This window comes from Cnephaeus nilssonii (assembly GCF_951640355.1).
Source record: "Cnephaeus nilssonii genome assembly, chromosome: 20".
NCBI classification, from domain to species: domain Eukaryota; kingdom Metazoa; phylum Chordata; class Mammalia; order Chiroptera; family Vespertilionidae; genus Cnephaeus; species Cnephaeus nilssonii.
Genome location: NC_137091.1, coordinates 41,245,034 through 41,260,978, shown reverse-complemented (window position 1 = coordinate 41,260,978; position 15,945 = coordinate 41,245,034). Strand labels below are relative to the sequence as shown.

General features: G+C 61.7%; 1 protein-coding gene across 1 annotated transcript; it reads right to left on the bottom strand.

The window, feature by feature from the left end:
* Nucleotides 1-3,434: 3,434 nt before the first annotated feature.
* BCAM (basal cell adhesion molecule (Lutheran blood group)) lies at nt 3,435-14,895 on the bottom strand. Its single transcript, XM_079759459.1, has 15 exons — nt 14,737-14,895; nt 12,245-12,366; nt 11,408-11,633; nt 11,250-11,320; nt 10,914-11,010; nt 10,643-10,825; nt 10,220-10,356; nt 9,775-9,931; nt 7,627-7,742; nt 7,379-7,520; nt 7,059-7,195; nt 6,741-6,885; nt 6,508-6,652; nt 5,413-5,530; nt 3,435-5,317 (listed from the first exon to the last, which is right to left on the bottom strand). The coding sequence occupies exons 1-15, from the start codon at nt 14,816-14,818 to the stop codon at nt 5,312-5,314; spliced, it is 1,884 nt and encodes a 627-aa protein (XP_079615585.1). The 5' UTR covers nt 14,819-14,895; the 3' UTR covers nt 3,435-5,311.
* Nucleotides 14,896-15,945: the final 1,050 nt, after the last annotated feature.

The following is a 15,945-nucleotide window of genomic DNA, read 5'->3' as shown; positions in this document are numbered from 1 at the left end:
GCGGAGACTCTTATTGAGCGGCATTCCTGTCTTGGTAATAATACTGCTAATAAATGTATTTGGCACTTACTATGTGTGCTTGTAGGCTTGTGTGCTCTATGATGGCGTATAACCCACACAGCACCCTAAGGGATAAGAAAATCGCGGCACAGAGAAACGAAGTGACTCGATTCAAAGTCACCGAGTTACAAACTGGCAGATCCAGAACTGACTGACTTCTCTCAGTTAATTTCTCCTAAGAACCCCATGAAGGGGCCACTCGCATGATCCCCGTTTCACTGAAAAAAGGACACTGGGCCCTGCGTAGGTTTCTCCAAGCTCCCCAGCAAGGAAGGGCAGGCTGGGACCTCTCGATAATGTGTACCTCAGGCTTGGCACAGCCTAGCGTGAGGTTGGCTGGGCAAGTAAGTGCATAATAAATGTGCTCTAGATCTCTGTGTCCTTCTTTCCCCAATCTGGGGCCAGACCAGAGGGCCAGCACTGTTACCGGCAAGACGACGAGACCTCGGTTCTTGTCTGCACGAAGGCAAAAATCCAGCCAAGAGACAAAATGCGGCAGAGCAAGCGAGACTGTATTGGCCGCAGCAAAAGCACACCCAGGACAGGGACCCCAGGAAGGGCTTAGCTTCGAAGCAGCAGCCGGAGAGACAGGCCGGGCTGCTGTGGCTCACTGGGAAGTCAGAGGGAAGTCGGGGGGCTTGGAGACAGGCCCCTGGGGTTAGCCCAGGACCAGCTGCCGCTGCCCATTGCTCCCCTGGTTGCAAGACTCATGGGGCCTCTTAGAGTTTAGAAGACAGGTGCCTGCCGGGGAAGAAGTGGGGGGAGGGAATGGCGGGGGGTATGCTCCCCAGAGGGAGAGCACCTGCTGGATCTTTTGTCTTGAAAGGTTTTATTTCTCTCTTGCAGGTGGGAACCTTGGGATAGGTCTCAAGAGAGAGTTTCGGCAGACTATTCATCGTTTTCCAGGTGTGCTCATTCGGGGTCCTGGTCGCCCCTGATGGGTGGGTGCCAGGGCAGGGGGCCGTTAGTCAATGCAGCGCGTCCTGAGGCAGCCTTCGCCTGTCTGGTGTTGCTTCTTTTCTGAGCCTGGAGCTGAAGTACAACGGAGGCCTACATGTCGTCTTCAGGGAGGAAAAGTCAGGGGGTCCGAACCGAAGGACCAGCGATACGGAGGGGGAGGCAAGGTTACCCTGGGGGCGTAACCTTGTTTCCCTAGCCGGGCGCCTGGGGCTCTCCGCCCTGGTGACCTTCTACATCTGGCCTTGCCCGGCTCCTGCTCACGTCTGTCTACCTGCCTACCCCAGGATCTCTGCGTTTTACTGGCAGCTTTGCTACTAACTTGCTTTGTAAAATTCTGGGCCCCCATGTCTCCCTTGAGCAAAATAGCTAGTCTCCAAGAGATTTCTTCCTGGGAGGCCCCTGCGTACCCACTCTCCTCCAGGCTCAGCTCTCCGTGCTGTTCTCCTGGGCACAGGGGAGGCCAGGAGGCAAACCCCAGGAGAGTAGGCAGGAGTTTCACCTCCCCCCGCGCCCCCCCCCCCCCCGCCCCCAGTAGCACGTTTAAGGCTGAGCACTGCGGTTCTGTTGACAAAGGACTAGGTGGGTCCCATGCCTGGGGAGCCAACTTCCAGTGTCAACAAGTCCCAGAGATGGCACTTCACTGAAGAGTCATAACCACGAGGAGGTAGGGGCCCAGGGCCAAAGGCATCTGAAGGAGCTGTGGAGCTGGCGCCAAGTTGTAGGAATATGCAGATTTCCTACAGCGCGGGAGGCAGCGCCCACAACCCCCAGGGTGTCCCGTGGGCAACTGTCTTTTACCTGCCCAGCAACCTCTTTCAGCTCCCTTCTCCCCGACCCCACGCCACCCCACCCCAGTTTTCTTTCTTTTTGAAATATATTTCTTATTGATTTCAGAGAGGAAGGGAGAGGACGAGAGAGATAGCGACATCAATGATGGGAGAGAATCAATGATGATCGGCTGCCTCCTGCAGGCCCCCCACTGGGGATCGAGCTCACAACCCAGGCATGTGCCCTTGACTGGAATCGAACCCAGGACCCTTCAGTCTACAGGCCGATGCTCTATCCACTGAGCCAAACCAGCTAGGGCCCACTTATTTCCTTATGGAAAATCCCTACTGAATCCTTAATGGTTCAGAGTGAGCCTGATCCAGTCCTGGCCAGTCAGATCATTTGATGCCCTGACCACAAGGATTGGTTCAGGGATGAGGGTGCGGGGACCCATTCCTGATCAATGAGAATTAGCCCCCTGAGGCTTTTGCTAGAACTAGTAGGAGGGGGGGAGGAGGCTAAGCTGGTAGGGTAGAAATCTGGCACAAAAGACCCTGCCTGGGCATGGAGGACAACAGAACTGAGACATGGAAAAGGGCAGCTTTCTGATGAAGACTAGGTGAGCCCCCGGGTCCAGCTATGCCTGAAGGTAGTCAGCCTTTGATATTCCTGTCATGAGGGAATAACTTTTCCTTTTCACTTACACATTTTTGGGGTCATTTGCAACCAAACACATTCTTACTAATAAAAGTCTATATAGGTTCAGAAGAGGTACAGGATTCTTGTAAAGTCCCAAGGGCAGGGGAAGGGGAGTGAACACTTTCCAGAATCCTTCAAGATGTGCAAGCTTTGAAGGACAGGGCAAGCTTTGTCACAGGGGGGGGGGGGGGGGGGGACCTTCCAGGTGAGGGAGTAGTCAAGTCACAAAGGCACAGGTGGGGACATCTGTGAGAGCGAGTAACGGATGGTGTGAGGGTCCTGAATGTCAGGCGAAGGGTGGCTCCTGCTCCTGAGAGCAATAGGGAGCCACAGAAGGCGGCGGATGAGCAAGGGGCGTCTACTCTAAACTTGCCTTGGCTTCCTGGAGCCCCAGATCCTGTAGTTTACCTCTTTCCCCTCCCCCTCCCCCCAGACCCTCAGCCAAGGTGGGAGGAGGGGTCAGATTGAGGAGGGCTCAGGCTGCCATTTGCATGCAAATGTGCTGGGATGCTATGCAGATGAGGGATCCTATGCAAATGTCTGCCCTCCTGGGAGGTGGGCCTGGACGTTCCCCTCATTAACTTGGGGACCAGGTGCTGGCCGAGAACCCCTTCCTCCCTGGAGTCTCCTTTCTCCCCTTCCTCCAGACATCTGCTCCCTACCCCTCCAGCTCCTCACATCCCCTCTCACCAAAGTCTGTTCTTAGAATGGGCTCTCTTTCCACCTGGCTCCTTCCTCTGTCCCTCCATCTCCCGTGGGTAAGAATACCACTAGTAAACATGTCCTGAGCACATCCTTTGTGCCAGGCTTTGTACTAAACGCTTCCCACTGTTGTCCATCAAATTCTCCCAATCACACTATGACCCTCTGTGTGTGTGTCTGCTGTATTTTTTCCCCAAAAAAGAATATTCAATTCTGTTACAGAGAAAACAATAAAGCCACACGGATAAGGAGACAGGTGAACCAAGATCGGCTATTAAGAAGCAACTCATGAGGCCTGTTAGACATATGAAGACTGTGAGCTAAACATGGGTGGGAAGGAGGTAAGGATGGAGTAAGCCCCAAGTTCCACGCACCCTTAAGGGGCTTCCCCGCTGGCGACCCGGCTCTGTTCCAGGAGCCCCGTGCCCAGGTCATGCGTGACCCTGGCACCTTCCAGGCGCAGACCCCTCTGGCTCCCCTTCTCCTCTGAGGGTTGAAATCACATCACGGTGTGAGAGAGACCGGACACGGAGCCATGCGCACCCCAGAACGCAGGTGCCGGGGACCCTGGATCGCTGGTGCCCCGAGCTAAGTGTGTTAACCTGGCCCATCTCTTTGTGCTTCTTGCATTTGTTTTAAACGGATTCAAGCAACCATGGAATGGGAGCATCTGAGTCAGACTGGTGAGCGCCTCTGCTCGGCTGCTGGGCAGGCGGCTCCATCCCCCGCCAGGCTTCCATCGGCTCGCGCGGAGTTCCCTGGGCCACGAGATCCCACTTTGTCCATTTTGTGGCCGAGCAAACTGAGGACGGCGAGGTGGAGCCACTTGCTGAGATCAGAGGCTTCTGAGCGCGGAGACCTCCGTGCATGGGTCGCACAGGGGTGCTCCCGCTCCCTCCTCCCAGCAGCCTCCCTGGGCGTCATTTATCTCCGGGTGATGGGCTCGGGGTCAGCATGCCCACCTCCACCCCTGCTTCTGGGCTGTCCTGATCTCTCGGCCTCCCATTCTTTCTGTGTTTCCCTTTGTCTCTACTTGACCGTCTCTGCCTCCCTCTCCCGAAATCTTTCTATCCGTCTGACTCTAGGGCTCTCATCTCTGAGCTGCCCCAGCCTGGCCCTCCTTGGCTCCCCCTCTCCCCCAGGTCTTTCCACCCCTCTTTCAAATCCCTCTTCCTCAGTAAGTCTCTCTAGCGGGCCTCGCTGCTCCTGCCTTCTCTTCTCTCTGCCCCAGGCCCCTCGGGCTGGGTCCCTCCAAGCCACCCCTCCTCCCGCAGCTGCAGGAATGATGCCATCCCCAGAGGAGGCAGTTCCATCTCGAATTCCATCCCGTCTACAGCTCAGAGCGGTTTTCCTCTCCCAGTGTTAATTCCCTCTAGGGCGCTGGCAAGAGAGTCTGGGAACTTTTACTTAAGGGGACAGCGCCCCACCCGCCAAGCAGGCACTGGTCCTCAGGGGCCTCGCTCAGCGCCCTTTCGACCCCCGGCATCTCTTTCTTCCATCCTCGGCCGGCTGAGTCACCCTCTGCTTTCTCTCTCTCTCTCTCTCTCTCATTTCTTTCTCCATGACGTCAGATCTCTCCCAGATCTTGCGAGGGGGCGGAGGAGCAGTGGGGAGGGGAGCATCACCTGCGCCCCTTCTCCTCCCCCAGAGCAGGCTCCGGCCACAGGATGGTGTCGAAGTGACAGACAGCATTTATTCCAGACTCCAGTGTCCACGATGAGGGGGCGGAGCAGGGGTGGGGATCCAGTGTCAGACTATGCAGCAGGACGTCAGGTGGGGGACCAGCAATGGAGGCAGGAGGTAAAAATAGCCTCGGTTAGCCGACCCTCAGAGCCTCGTCCCAGGCCGGGCCCCAGGCTTGGGTCCAGAAGCTATTCTGGGGCCTGGGAGAGTCATACTCTCTGGAGGAAGGTCCCCTCCCACCCACGAGCCAGCGCACCCTCCCTTCCTCCCAGCAGTGTCTGTAGGTCCCTGCCCAGCCTGCAGAGGAAGGAAGGGAGGGCCGGAGAGGGAAGAGGGCAGGCCGGGAAGGCGGGGGAGGGCAGGGCGTGAGCAGGGCTGGTTCTCTGATGCCTGCAACTCCAGGTTGTGTCCGATGACTGCCTCCTGGAGGCCCTCAGGCTTAGCACTGGGGAGAAAGTGGAAAGGTCAGCCTGTGCCCGGGGAGGCTGCCCGCCCCCCCAAGCCGGTCCCTTCTCACCAGGGTGCCCAGGCCTCACCCACCTCATCTCCAAAGCCCCCACTGCCACGCCTGGCTCCTCCAGAGGCACCTCCCATGAGAAGGCCTGTCTGCTCGGGCCGCTGGGACCCTGAATGGCTCAGGTCTGGCTCCCCAGGTGGCCTGGGGAGAAGAGGCAGCACGTTGGAGGTAGTCCCAGCTGGGGAAGGCACTGGGGATGGGGCTGTATTGGATGGAGATAGACTCGGAGGGTGGGTGGGAATGGGGTTGGGGATGGGGAGGGGATGATAATGCATTGGGGTTAGGGATGAGTTGGGGTGAGAGGTCAAAGATGCTGCTGGAGTTGGAGATGGTATTGTAGTTGGGGTCAGCCCTGGGGCAGGTATGGGGAGGCTATGGATTGGAGTTGAGGGTGGCCATGTGATGGGGGTGGGAGATGAGGTAAAATAGGGGTGGGTTTGGTGTTAGGAATGGGAATGAGGTGGGTTGGAGGGCCTTGGGGATGGGGATGAGGTTGAAGCTGGGTTTGGTGCTGGTTGTGGGTTGGAGCTGGGATGTGGTTGGGATCGGGGAAGAAGTCGGAGCTCAGAGTTCAAGGAGTCAGGGGTGTGGTTGGGATGGAGGTTGGAGATGGGATGGTTATGTGGAGGTTGAAGATGGGGATATGGTCGGATTGGAGAGGAGGTTAGATGGGATGGGTTTGGGGATGAGGGGAGGATTGGGCCTGGAGGTGGGGTTGGATGTGGGGATGAGGATGAGATCAGGGTTGGAGAGGAGACTGGGATCCATATGGGGTTAAGCTGTGTTTTGGTGGTGGTTATATTAGGGTTGGAATTGGAGGTGGGGACGAGATTGGGGTTGGAGAGATTAGGGATGGTGCTAAATTGGGCTTATGGGTGGGTTTGAGGATGAGAGTGAGTTGGATGAGGCTGTTGTAGTTGGGGATGAAGATGGGGGAGGGGATGGCTATGGACTAGGTTTGAGGTTAGAGACGGGACTGCACTGTATTTGGGTTTGGAGTTGAGGAGAGGATGCTACTGAGGTTGGTCATGGGCAAGGGTTTGGGGCTGAGGTCAGAGTTAGACCTAGGGATGGGGTTGGGTTACAGAGGTCAATTCTGAGGTGGCAAGGTCACTCACGGAGCCCCCTTTTCCCCCTTTCGGCAGCAGCCGGGGCGCCCCTTGCGTCTCATGCAATAGAAGGCAGCAACGACGAGGAGCAGGAGGCCTACGCTGACGGCCACGGCCATGACAGCTACTCCGGCCTGGGAGGTCTGGGGGGCCACTGCGGGGACAAGACGGGGGTTGGGGGGAGCTCGGCCAGCAGCTCTCCACTGCCCCACGGCTCCTGTCCCGCCACCGCGGTTACTCACGAGGGCCGAAGTAGAAGACGTGCTGGGCGCTCCCGTAGGGGTTGGAGGCCTCACAGGAGACGCCGTGTTGGCTCATGGCATTGGTCAACTTGAGGGTCAGGGAGCTGCTCACCCAGCCCTGCCCGCCGGGCACCGGCTCTGTGGACTGTGGAGACTTGGGTCAGGCCTGGGCCCATGGGATCAAGGGCTGGGGTGAGGGCAGAGGTGACGTCCAGTCCCTCAGGAAGCAGGAGAGGGGACACAGTGCTGGCGTCCGTGTCCCCTGGGAACTTGGAGAGTGTGCCTGTGGCCTGGAGGGTGGAGGTGAGAGTCCCTTACGCTGTCGCCCTTTTCGCTCCAGAGGAATTTGGGCTCTGGGTAGCCACGGGCAGAGCAGACCAGCCTGACTTCATCTCCTTCTCTCCAGCTGCCCCCTGACTGGGGGTGAATTTTCTCCGGCTTTAAGTCGGGTACCCCTGTGGGTGGTGGGGAGGGAGGGCGTGAGCAGGAGGCACAGCGGGGAAAGAGGAGAGCGAGTCAGAGAAGGAGAGAGGGGAGAGGAACAGAGCAGGAGACAGAGGTCCGGCCGTGGTCCCTTCCCATTGGTCCTGGCCGCCCACCCCCATTGTCCCCATCCCAGCCTGCCCCTACCCCCAAACCTTCAACCAGCAGCTTGAGGGCCCGGGTGCGACTAAGGAGGGGGACGGTGGGCGTATAGGCCTCGCATAGGTAGGTGCCGGCGGAATTGAAGGTGATGGAACTGAGCGAGAGCGTGGGGCCATCCACCAGGCGGACCGCATCCTGGAGGGTGAGGGAGGGGAGAAGAGGCCAGGTGGACCATGAGAGAAGGGGAGGCGGTGTTGGGAGGGAGGGGGTCCCGCAGTTGGGGGTCTCCTTTCCCTCTCACCTTGGTCCAGCGTAGAGCAGGGGTGGGCAGGCCTTGCACGGAGCAGGTCACGGTGACGCTGCTGTTCCGGGGTAAGGAAAGCTCCTCCTCGTTGCTGAGCTCAATGGGGTCCAGGTCTGGAGGGGGGTACAGACGGTCACCTTCCGGGACCCTCACCACGTTGGTTAGGGGCGCTCAAGGGCTTTTGTGGGTACAGACGTGAATGCACCGTAGTCAGCAGAGAATGCCAAGCGCCCCTCATTGTTCTCCCCATCTCCGTGAACGCTCCGCTCTGCCGTCGGGCCAAACCTCGAGCCCAGATCTGGGAGTCTAACCTGGACCACTTTCCCCAGAGCCGATGTTGGGGCCCAAGGTTCATGGACAACCTTGGAGGTGTGAGTTGTTTCTTCTGTAACTCTCCACCCAAACCCCTGCCTTCTCCTCCCCGCTGCCCAATCCTTCATCAAGTCTTTCTCTGCTCTGCCCCCCAAAACGGGTCTTTCTACTTCTGTCCATTTCTGAACCCCAAGTCCAGCTGCCTTGACCACCGCAGCCGCCTCCTCACTGGCCTCCCTGCGGGGCTGGACTCTGGTCCTCTGAGCAGCTAGAAGGATCTTTTCAAAACACACTGGTCAGCCCTTCCCTCTGCTTAAAATCCCACAGTGGTTCCCCACGGTCCCCCTCCTTAGTCGCACCCGGGCCCTCAAGCTGCTGGTTGAAGGTTTGGGGGTAGGGGCAGGCTGGGATGGGGACAATGGGGGTGGGCGGCCAGGACCAATGGGAAGGGAGCACCCTTGGCCTAGAGGCCAAATCCCTTGACAAAGCCAGAAGGTCCTCCTGGTGTGACCCCTGACCTCTTCCTTGACCTCCTCTCCCACCCTCCTTTCTTGCCCCCTGAGCTCCAGCTACCCTGCCCGCTTCCTGTTTTTCTCCAGCACACCAACCTGGGTCCTGCCGCAGGACCTTTGCATTTGCTGTTCCCTCTACCTGGAGTGCTCTTCCTCTGCCTCTTTGCATTTCTGACCCCATTCTATGATTTCTTACTCAAATGTCCCCTTCTCAGAGAGGCTGCGCTAACCCCCTGGGGTGGCCACTCAGCTCTCTCCTTCAGCTGTTGAGAGGGCCATCAGCTGTCAGCCCTCAGCTGTCAGCCCTTTCCGGGAACTGCCTCAGCTGCCCAGAGCCCCCTCGCTCAAGGTCATGCCCCTTCCTCAGGCAGCCGATGGTCCATGACGAGTTGAGGTGGGGGTACAAAAGCCAGGCCCCTTCGCCCCAGCTTCCAAGTGCCCTGTGGGGCCAACCAAGGCCTTCTTAGACGTCAGCCCAACTTTTCCCTCTGCCCAATCCGGCTTCCTTCCCCTCCCCGCCCCTCGTAGACGTGGATGCCAAGGCACTCCTCGTAAACTTCCTGCCTTCAGATCTCCACGGCAAAATCTGCTTCCTGGGGATGCAGCCTGCCAACACCCCCAAACGGTTCCTTGCTCGCCCAGCCAATTCCTTATCCCATCGTTCTGCACGAGTCCCTGCCGGTGTAGGATTGCCACCCCTAAGCGTCTTGTGTGGCATTTGCCCTCGGTCTCCCCTGTTGGGCCAGGAGCTCCGGGAAGGTGGGGACTGGGCTGACTTGTTCACAGATGGGTCACCACCATCGGGCCCAGGGTCTAGCTCCAGAAAGGGAGGCAGAAGGCGTGCCGTGGAGGAGCAGAGCCTTTGCACAGGGCTGGGGGGCAAGGGGCCCTGAGGAGGCCTCTTAGAAGACGGACCCAAGAGACTGGTCAGAAATGGCTGTAGAAGGACAAGGAGTGATCATGGGGATGAGAGAAGCTTGGGTAGGATGAGGAAAATGCCTTGGTGGGGGGAGCAGGGTCAGCCACAGGTGAAACCAAGCAGGTGGGCATGGTGAGGCACCTGGGCTTTCCCAGAGGGCACTGGGGAGCCATGGCAGGTTCTGGAGCAAGGGGAAGGTCAGGTCTGTGCTTTGGAAAGGGCTCTCTGGCTGCCTGGTGTGGGAGTTTAGAGGGGACTGGGGCAGGGTCCCCAGGGGGAGGGAGGCATTTGGGATCCAAACAGGGACTGCACATTTGGAGGCAGGACTGGGGGAGGGGGAGGGTGGAGGGGAGGGGACTGCCAGTGCCAGGACCCCCCTCCAGGTTCTCCCCGGGCTCTCACAGGCCACGCGCAGCTCCAGCGCCTGGGAGAGCTCAGCCTCCTCAGCAGCGTCGTAGTCTAACACTCTGCAGCCGTAGGTCCCGCTCTGGTCCCGCTGCACACTCTCCAAGGTGAAGTTCCCGTGGAGATTGGTGCTCAGAATTTTCTCCTCCTGGTCCTGGGTGACGAGGGACGAGGCACCGGCTCAGAAGCCACCTGGTGCAGCAGGGTCCTGCTACGTCAGGGGCCTCCCGGGTCAGAGCCAGGCATCCCGATAGGTCGGGTCTCCAGGTGAGGGTCACGTTAGGTCAGAGCCCCTCAAGGCAGGGGGCAGAGGTCGGGTTAGCTCTTGGGTCACTGGCCAGGCTCCTTGCTAAGCCAGGGCCACCAGGCGACAGGCGAGGAATCGGTGGGGGTCAGTATGTCATAGAGGTCAGGGTTCCCAAGAAACCACGGGGTCAGTCACCTGTAGGCGATAAAACATGTACTCGGGCATGGGGTTGCCGTCCCCACGGCAGATCAGCTGGACGGAGTCGCCCTCGCGGACCCAGCCCTCTGTGGGGGACGGGCTGTCCACCCAGAACTGCACGTGCTCCGTGGGATCTGAGGGGGAAGCAGGGAGGACAGGTCAGTCAGTGTGAGATCTGGGGGCCCAGTTCGGTACAGGAGGATGCCGTACAGCGTTTGGTCGTTAAACTCCCAGAGTGCTATGGGGCGGCGGGGGGGGGGGGGGTCAGAAGTCAGGTGGCGCTCGTGGGACTCCTTCAGGTCATCGTTCAGCACAAGGTAGGGGATGGGGGCCAGAGTGTGGGCCAAGGCTGGCTGGAGGGTCAGGCCTCCGTGAGGTGTGAAGTCCAAGGTCGGGGAGGGGGGGCCGGGGGGGACGCACAGTGCAGGGTGAGGCTGAAGGCCGGGCTGTCCAGGCGGCCGTGCTGGCCCTGGGGCAGGCTGTAGTGCGCCGAGCAGTGGAAGCGGGCGTCCCGGTCCTCCTTGTGGACCCGCAGGTAGAGGGTGCTGGTGAGAGACTGCAGGCCGGAGGCCTCGCGCACGGTGCGGCTGGTCATGTAGCTGTCTGGGAGGGAGGGAGGGAGGGAGGGGTGTCAGCCAGCTCCGTCCCACCCCACCCCACCCACCGCCAGCCGGGCTCCTGCCCCGCTCACTTGAGTTCACCTCCATGGGCACCTGCAGGGGCTGCCCGTTTCGGTACCACTTGATCTGGGGGGCTGGGTTCCCGTTGCGGCTGTGGCAGGTGGCGATCTGAGGACACAGGCAAGGCCCGGGGCTCTGAGCCAGCACTCGGATCGCCGGGTACCCTGTTCCCTGAGACGTTCTCCCCACTCGGATCCAGGGCTCTGGGCCCCCATCCCTCCGCCCCACCCCGGGATGCAGGAGTCCGGCGCTCCTGCCCCTCCAACCTTACGGCCCAAGGACCCAGGATTCTAGGCCCCCAGCCTGCCTTCCCCTAGGACCCCGGAGGCAGAGCCGCTCCGCGGTACCTCCTGGGCAAAGTCATCCATCACAGACAGTGTCCCTCTGTTGGGGGAGACGTCGGTGGTCTCTGGCTTTGCTGTGGGGGGATGTTACGGTCAGGAACCCCTTCCCGGCTCTCCCCTGCCCCACACCCTTCCCCGCCCGGGTGCCCACAGACACTCACCAAACACCTGGAGCCTCGAGGTGGCCTCGGCGGTGCCCGCCGCCGCCGTCACCACGCACACGTAGTCCCGCTCGTCTTTCACCTGGGCCTCCACCAGCACCAGGTGCCCCTGGCCTTGCAGCTGGTACGGGGGACTGCGGCCCCGGGAGGTGTGCACCCTGGGCGTCACCTCGGAGCCCTGCACCTGGGCCTCGGCGAGGAGGTGGCGGGCCCCGGAGCGGTCGGCCTGCGGGCAGGGAGGGCCTCCGCTCAGGGCTGCCCGGCTGCCCTTCCCGGCGTCCGTCTCTCTCCATGTCCCTTCCTTTCTGCTGCTCTGGGCTCTCTCCCCGTGGTTCCCTCTCTCTCGGGTCCCTCTGTCTCTCTCCGCCCCTCCCGCCCCTGTTCCCTGTCTGTGGTCACCTTTTCCTCTCTCGGCCTCCCTCTTTCTCCGTCTTACTCGGTTCCCATTTCTCTCCCTCTACCACCCTCTCTCTGCTTTGTATTTCCTCTTTCTCTCTCTTAGTCCCACCCCCAGTCCTGCATCCTTGGTGTCAGTCTCCGGATGCTCTCTCTCTCTCTCTCTCTCTCTCTCTCTCTCTCTCTCTCTCAAGAGCCAGCACTTTGAAGGGGGACCCGTCTCAGCCGGGCCCCGACACCAGCTGAACCTAAAGGATGCCTAAAGGATGCCTTTTCTTGCTGGCCTCAGTCTCCCCAGCTGCAGAATGGGAAGGCAGCGAGGTGGCGTTCTTAGGGCCCTTCCCATTCCGATGAAGTAAGGAATGTTTGCAGCCCCACTGGGCTCTGGCTTTCAGCCCCACCCCCTCCAGGACCCCCTGGCCCCCAGCCCGAAGCACTTACCAGGAACCATTTCAGCAGGTACTGGTTATAGTCCCCCAAAGGGGTGCAGTCCAGGGTGACGGTCTCCCCCCGCATCACCTCCACCAGCGGGGCCACGGACACCTGGATCCCCGCCTGGACACCTGCAGGACAGCGACAGGGCTCTGGCCACGGCCACCCATGGGAGAGCCCTCCGGACCGAGACCTCTTCCCCCGGACAAAGGGGTCCAGGACCACCCCCCCACATCAGCCGCTCCTGTCTCCCCCATCTCTCATCTCTGTGTCTCTGAACTCAGACCTGGCCAGCATTTCTCTCCAGCTCTCCCTCCACTTGCAGAGCTAAGGGCTCCTCCCCCGGGCCACACAGGGCCTGAGTGGCCTCCAGGCAGCCCTCCTGGGGCATCACTGCTTTTACCACTAAGAGCATCACCTGTCCCTGCTTTTACCACTAAACCAAACACCCCCCAAGGGCAAGGGCAGGGCCAGGGCTGGCTCATCCCTCTGCCTCCACAGCCCTGCGCAGGGCCTGGCACGCAGGGGCATGAGCTAAGAGTCTCCATCTCTGCCGTGTCTCTCATCCTGGGGCTCCATCTCTTAGTTCCACCGTCGCTGGCTGCCTCTGCCTCTCTCAGCCTCTGGGCCTCTCCCTCCCGAGTGAGGGGCTGAGGTGGGGTATGGGCTGCGGCTGGGCCTGGAGCTGAGGCGGATGGGTGTGTGGGGGTGGTGAGGGGGGGACAGGGCTGGGCAGGTTTCAGGAATGTGGGAGGGACAGGCTGGCTCAGACATGCCCGGCCTGGCGCCAGAGCCCCCTACTCGCCCCGTGGCCCCCCTGCCTCTTGGATAGAGCAGGGAAGGGGTAAGGTGGGGAAGGGGTAAGGTGCATCACCTCACAACAGGATTGAGGCCCTACATCCAGGTCCTGAGGGAGGATGTGCTGGGGCCTGGACTCCTGGGTCTGAGGGAGGAGGCTGGGGGCCTGGACTCCTGGGTCTGAGGGAGGAGGGGCTGGGGCCTGGACTCCTGGGTCTGAGGGAGGAGGGGCTGGGGCCTGGACTCCTGGGTCTGAGGGAGGAGGACCTGGGGGCCTGGACTCCTGGGTCTGAGGGAGGAGGACCTGGGGGCCTGGACTCCTGGGTCTGAGGGAGGAGGGCTGGGGGCCTGGACTCCTGGGTCTGAGGGAGGAGGGCTGGGGGCCTGGACTCCTGGGTCTGAGGGAGGAGGGCTGGGGGCCTGGACTCCTGGGTCTGAGGGAGGAGGGCTGGGGGCCTGGACTCCTGGGTCTGAGGGAGGAGGCTTGGGGGCCTGGACTCCTGGGTCTGAGGGAGGAGGAGCTGGGGGCCTGGACTCCTGGGTCTGAGGGAGGAGGGCTGGGGGCCTGGACTCCTGGGTCTGAGGGAGGAGGCTTGGGGGCCTGGACTCCTGGGTCTGAGGGAGGAGGAGCTGGGGGCCTGGACTCCTGGGTCTGAGGGAGGAGGGGCTGGGGGCTTGGACCCCTAGGTCTGAGGGAGGAGCGGCTGGGGGCCTGGACTCCTGGGTCTGAGGGAGGAGGGGCTGGGGGCCTGGACTCTTGTCCCAAGATCCTGGCAGAGGGAGCTGCTCTCATCAGGAAACCACGCTCTCTCACCCTCTGGGCTGGCATCCTGGCATCAGCTCTCATTTCTTAGAACCTCCCCCCCACCCCCAGCCTGGCCCATCCCTGCCCCTGGAGACCCACTATTTTGCTATGCTTGTGCCAGCGGCCTGGATTCCCAGGCACCCACCTCTGGCCCAGGCCTGTCCCAGGGGAGGGGGCACGGGGCCAGGCCGCTGCCGAGGCTGGGGCTGAGCAGCGGAGAGCAAGGGCGGCGGGGAAGGATCGCCCGCTCCTCCCCAGTTCCGCGCTCCCTCTGCTGCCGGCCGCAGGGCCGGCTCCCCTCCCACTTCCTCACAGGTGTGCGGGCTAATCTGGGGCCCCGGGAGGGGCACTGCCACTAGGAAACACTCGGTTCTCGGTCACTGTCCAGGGCTGGCGCTCCAGCCCTTCCCGAGGGAGGCGGGCTCTTGAGAGTCCAGGCTCTGCACCCCGCAGATGCCCGTGATCCCTGGGTCCTAGCTATAGGATCCCGGTCCTCTCAAAACTTGAGACTCTTTCGGGGAGGAGCGCCCTGGGCTGTGGTCTCCTGGGCCCTGGGAGGAAGCCATGCCAGCCACCAGGGGCCTGGACCTCTGGGCCTGAGGGGGCAGGGGGCCTGGGACCCAGATCCAGGGGCAGCGGAGAAAGGGGCTGGGGTCCCAGCTCCGGCGTTGCAGTGGGAGGGGCTCTGACTTCTCGGGGGGTCTCCGACCACTGCTCTGGAGTCCCCAGCGCCTCTGCCTGGCTGTCCCCAGATCTCTCACGGGGACGGACGCCCCGCATGCTCCCATACCCCTCCTTCCTGGGGTCCCCCAGGTTTGGCTTCCTGGGGTGGGTAAAAGTCCCTTTCCCCTTCGGTCCCCGGGGGGCCCCCTCGCCCCCTGCTCCCAGCCCGGCATACCTGGGTGCGCCCCCAGCAGCAGCGCCAGCACCAGCAGCCGCGGGGCCCTGCGCATCTCGGCCCAGGCGTCCGGGGGCTCCATGTCCACCCACAGCGGAGGCAGCAGCAACTGAGCCCCAGCTGCGGCGGGCGCCGCCGGGCTGGGAGGAGGAGGCCCCGCCCCACGCCACGCCACGCCCTCCCGGCCCCCCTGTTCCCCCCCAAACCTGGGCGCCAGGCCAGGACCTCCCACTGCCCCGGGAGGACCTCCCAGCGCTCTGCCCAGAGCGGTGCTCCCTCCGTCTCTAGCCCCAGGCGGTCGCTCACGCGGACCAGCAGCCGGGACCCGCGGGCGGGCGGCTGGCCAGACCAGTCCAGCCAGTGCTGGGACCTTCGCACACCAGCGCGGACCCTCTCCCCCTCCGACCAGGGGCCGTGCGCATGTGACCAGGCTGCACCCAGCACCACCAGTGGCCCAGTGGCCTAGAACAGCTTCTCCCAGTTTGCCCTGGGAGGCCCCTCCTGTGGCCTGTACTCTGGGCTGCTTTCCTGTCTGCCCACTGGTCTGGAACCTTTCAGTTTAATCTCCTACTAATGGTCTCCAAGCTCCAGCTCTGCCCAGGCTGTGTGTGTGTGAGGTGCGCTCTCTTTGGCTCTCCCCGTAGGGCCGTCTCTCTCCCGCCCCATCCAGGGAATCCCAGGAATGCCACCCCCCTTCCTTCCCCCTGCTTCCCTTCACTCCCCACCTAGGGGGGAGGGGAGGAGAGGCAGGCTGGCAGCAGCAGGTGAGTGGGAGAGGGGAGGAGGACAGGGCACCTGAGGGGCGGGGGAGGAGCTTGTCCATGGGTCCAGGGAAGGGTCACAGGTCACACTGAGGATCACAGATCAGAGGGCCCAGGCTCTTCACGAGCCAGGTCAGACTGCGGGCTGAGGGGTCAGGGGTCAGGAGAGGTCACTGGTTACCAGGGAGAAATGAAGCCCTGGATACTGGTCAGAATGGGGGGGTCACTAGGAAGACTGGGCTTTGCCCATCTGGCACAGGGGGAAGGCTCAGGTTACAGGTCCACCTGGGAGTCCGACTGGGCAAAGCTCCTTTATCCATCCGCGATACAGGAGAGCAATTGTTGAACCAGGAGAGGTGACCTTTAGTATCAGCCGCACCATTCCCTGCTCCAGGAGCCCCTCCCTGTCTCCTGCCCGCACCCCGCTGGGTCAGGTGCCCCCTCTGGG